Source organism: Equus przewalskii, chromosome 21 (assembly GCF_037783145.1).
Source record: "Equus przewalskii isolate Varuska chromosome 21, EquPr2, whole genome shotgun sequence".
In the NCBI taxonomy this organism is placed as follows: domain Eukaryota; kingdom Metazoa; phylum Chordata; class Mammalia; order Perissodactyla; family Equidae; genus Equus; species Equus przewalskii.
The window spans coordinates 20,907,490-20,910,401 of record NC_091851.1 but is presented as its reverse complement, the minus strand read 5'-3'; the positions used below and the strand labels follow the sequence as shown (position 1 = coordinate 20,910,401).

Below are 2,912 nucleotides of genomic sequence, written 5' to 3'. Positions count from 1 at the left end.
TTAGCATATTTATGTGTATTCCCAAAGGCCACTTGTTAGCTGTTTTTTAGGTTTGTAAAAGAATATCATGCTGCATGAAACCCTTGGGACTTACTCACCGCTAATATTTTTTTGCTCAGATTTATCCATATTATTGTGTGTAGCTGTAGTTCATTCATTTTTATTGCTGTACAACATTCCATCCTGTGATTGTACTAAATCGTTTGCCCATCATCCTCTAGATGCACATTTGGATTTCTCTCAGGTTTTTCTAATTTTAAACCATGCTACCATGTAGGTACTTGTACGTATCTCCTGTGCACATGTGCAAGAGTTTCTTTTGGGTATAACCCAAGAGTGGAAATGCCAGGTTATGGGGTATGTGAATGTTCAACTTAAAATTTTCCAGACTGTTTTCTGAAGCAGCTGTGACACTTTACACACCCATCAGCAAGGTAAGAAAGAGCCGGGTGCTTTTTTATTTTTGCTGTTTGAATAGGGACAAAATGGCGTCTCAGCGTGGTTTGGCTTTGGCTTTTCCTGATTGCTGATGAGATTGGATTCCTCTTCACATGTTTATTGGCCACAAGTGATTCCTTTAACCAAGTTTGAATGATGGGGCTGTAAAGGTTTTGTGCCCACAGTGGGCTTTCCTTGAGGAGCTGGGCAGGGGCTTTCAGAATGGCAGGTGTGTGTCTCCCCCTGGGCAGGAGCCTGTCCTGCCTCTGCTGGTTTCTTGCTCAGAGTCTTGACTTCGTGCCCTGAATCTTGAGAGAAGCTTCTTTCTTGCAGGGGATGTGAGAGCCCACCTCTCACTACTGACCTTCCTGGTCCTGGCTGTCACCTACTCTGGGGGCTACAGGAGACAGGGAGGGGCTGTCAGTGATGGACAGGTCTCAGAAGGCTTACGAAGCAGAAGAAGCTGGGGTAGCAGATACTGGCATCATGGCAAGTGTCCCTCCTGGGTCAGTCCTCCTGAAAAAGATAGGAGGAGACTGGGGGTCCTATGTCACTGAGGAGGGCCTTGTAGTGCCCGTGACCCACAGAGGAAGCAGGGAGCTGGGGCGAGGGCTTGTTCCTCTCAGACCTCTGCTCAGAAACCACCTCAAGAGCACTCTCTCCACACTAGCTCCCTCCTTCTCTCCCTCCTTGAATGCTCCCCCTTTATCCTCAAACTGGAGCTGTGAAAGGCAGAGGGGAAGGTTGAAGATTTGGTGCTGCAACTCTCAGGAACTCTCTGGATTCAACATGCGTTCAGATAGAGATGAAATTGGAGCATCCTGTGGCTTCACCTCACAGTGCCTCCTGCTGGCCTGAAGTTCTACCCCTGGGAGTCCAACTCCTATCTGGGGTCCCCCTTACTTGGAAAGGAGGCTCCTCCTGAGGACATAGATGATGGAAAGTGCAGTCAAGGGAAACAACTTCCAGCCAAGCAGGAGGAGGGTCCCAAAGAGGGGGCTGGATGCTCTGGCACCTGTGACACAAGATATGAGGATGAGCTTGCTTCCTGCTTCCATCACTCAACCCCCAGGCAGGCTCAGCCCCATTGCAGACTCAGGTATTAAGACTGCACCTTGGTCTTGGAAAGAGTCACCTCACCTTTCAGAACCTCATTTTCCTAACCTTTAAAAGGGGAATTATAATACGAACTTTGTCATGTTTTTGTATCAAATGGGAGCACCCGAGGAAAGTATCTAATAGATGCTCAGTAATTGAAACTGAATGGCTTTTGGGAGGATGGGTGAGACTTGGGGAAAGATATTTTGTATTATCTTAGTTATTCATGGCCATATCTGGTAAATGGTGTCATCAGGATGCAGCTGTGTGATGACAGCAGCGCTCACTGCTGTTTGGTACCTAAGGCATCACTCTCTGAAGAACTTGCTATAAATGCCATCCCATTTCCTAGATGAAGAAATTGAGTTTCAGAAAGGTGAAGTGACTTTCCCAAGGTCACACATGAGGAAGATGCAGAGCCAGCATTTGAACCCAGCCTGTCTGTCTCCAGGTCTGAGCCTTGAACTGCTTGGTTTTTCCAGCCTTACTCACCCAAACTTGCTTGAACTTCTCTAAATTCGCTCAGCTGCCCGCTGGCCTGGACCAGTGTCTGAGCCTCAAGTTCCACTTGGCAGGTGAACAGGTTTTTGTGCTCTGAGGCGTTGACCAGGATATGACTGTCTTGGCTGAATGTGCCATCTGGGTTCTTGGTGGGGGAGAAGGACTCACAGGTTCTGGAGCATCTGTTCCTCTGCAGCCAGGTGATTTGTATGCCATCGGGGTAAAACCTTTGCACGTGGCAGATGAGGATGACCGCCTGGAGACTTGGGACGTGGTATGTCGATACATTCACTGTGGGTACAACTGAAACAACAGCCCTTCCTTTGTTACTTTCTTCCTTCACACGAAAGATGCTCAAGGAGCATCTCACATTTCTAGGCATTAGACTTGGCTCTCAGGATACAGCAGCGAGCAAAACAGACACAGGCCCTGCTTCATGGAGCTCCCACTCTGTGGGGGAATAACGTGGAGGAAAAAAGCAGTCACACGACCCCATAGGGGTTCTGAGAGCCTACACAGGGGCATCTGACCTGGTCTTGAGGTGGGGCAGGTTAGGGGGAGTGTCTGGAAAAAGTGAACTTTGAGCAGAAATATGAAGGATGAAGAGGAATTAACTACATGTGGCAGATTGTATTTTCCAAAAATGGCCACAGCAAGCCCCGCAATGTCTTCCAGAATCTTGCCACTCCCTAGCAGAGGGGGAGTCTTCTTCTAGAAGGTGAGCAGGACTTTGTGACCACCTGATGAACAGAGTGTAGCAGAGGCGACACTCTGTGACTTCTGAGGCTGGGTCAGATATGTTGATGTAGCTTCCACCTTGGATTCTTGAGACACTCACCTTTGGAACCAGCCACCAAGCTACGAGGAAGCCCAAC

General features: G+C 48.5%; 1 protein-coding gene across 1 annotated transcript in view; it reads right to left on the bottom strand.

Moving 5' to 3' along the window:
• Window positions 1-435: 435 nt before the first annotated feature.
• The window catches only part of LOC103567261 (signal-regulatory protein beta-1-like), a 21,672-nt gene continuing 19,195 nt past the window's right edge, over window positions 436-2,912 (bottom strand). The window contains exons 5-7 of the mRNA XM_008543899.2: window positions 2,029-2,340; window positions 1,342-1,453; window positions 436-954 (exon numbers count right to left, since the gene is read on the bottom strand). Coding sequence (XP_008542121.2) covers window positions 885-954; window positions 1,342-1,453; window positions 2,029-2,340 — 494 coding nt within the window. The 3' untranslated portion in view covers window positions 436-884. The remainder of the gene's footprint in view (window positions 955-1,341; window positions 1,454-2,028; window positions 2,341-2,912) is intronic.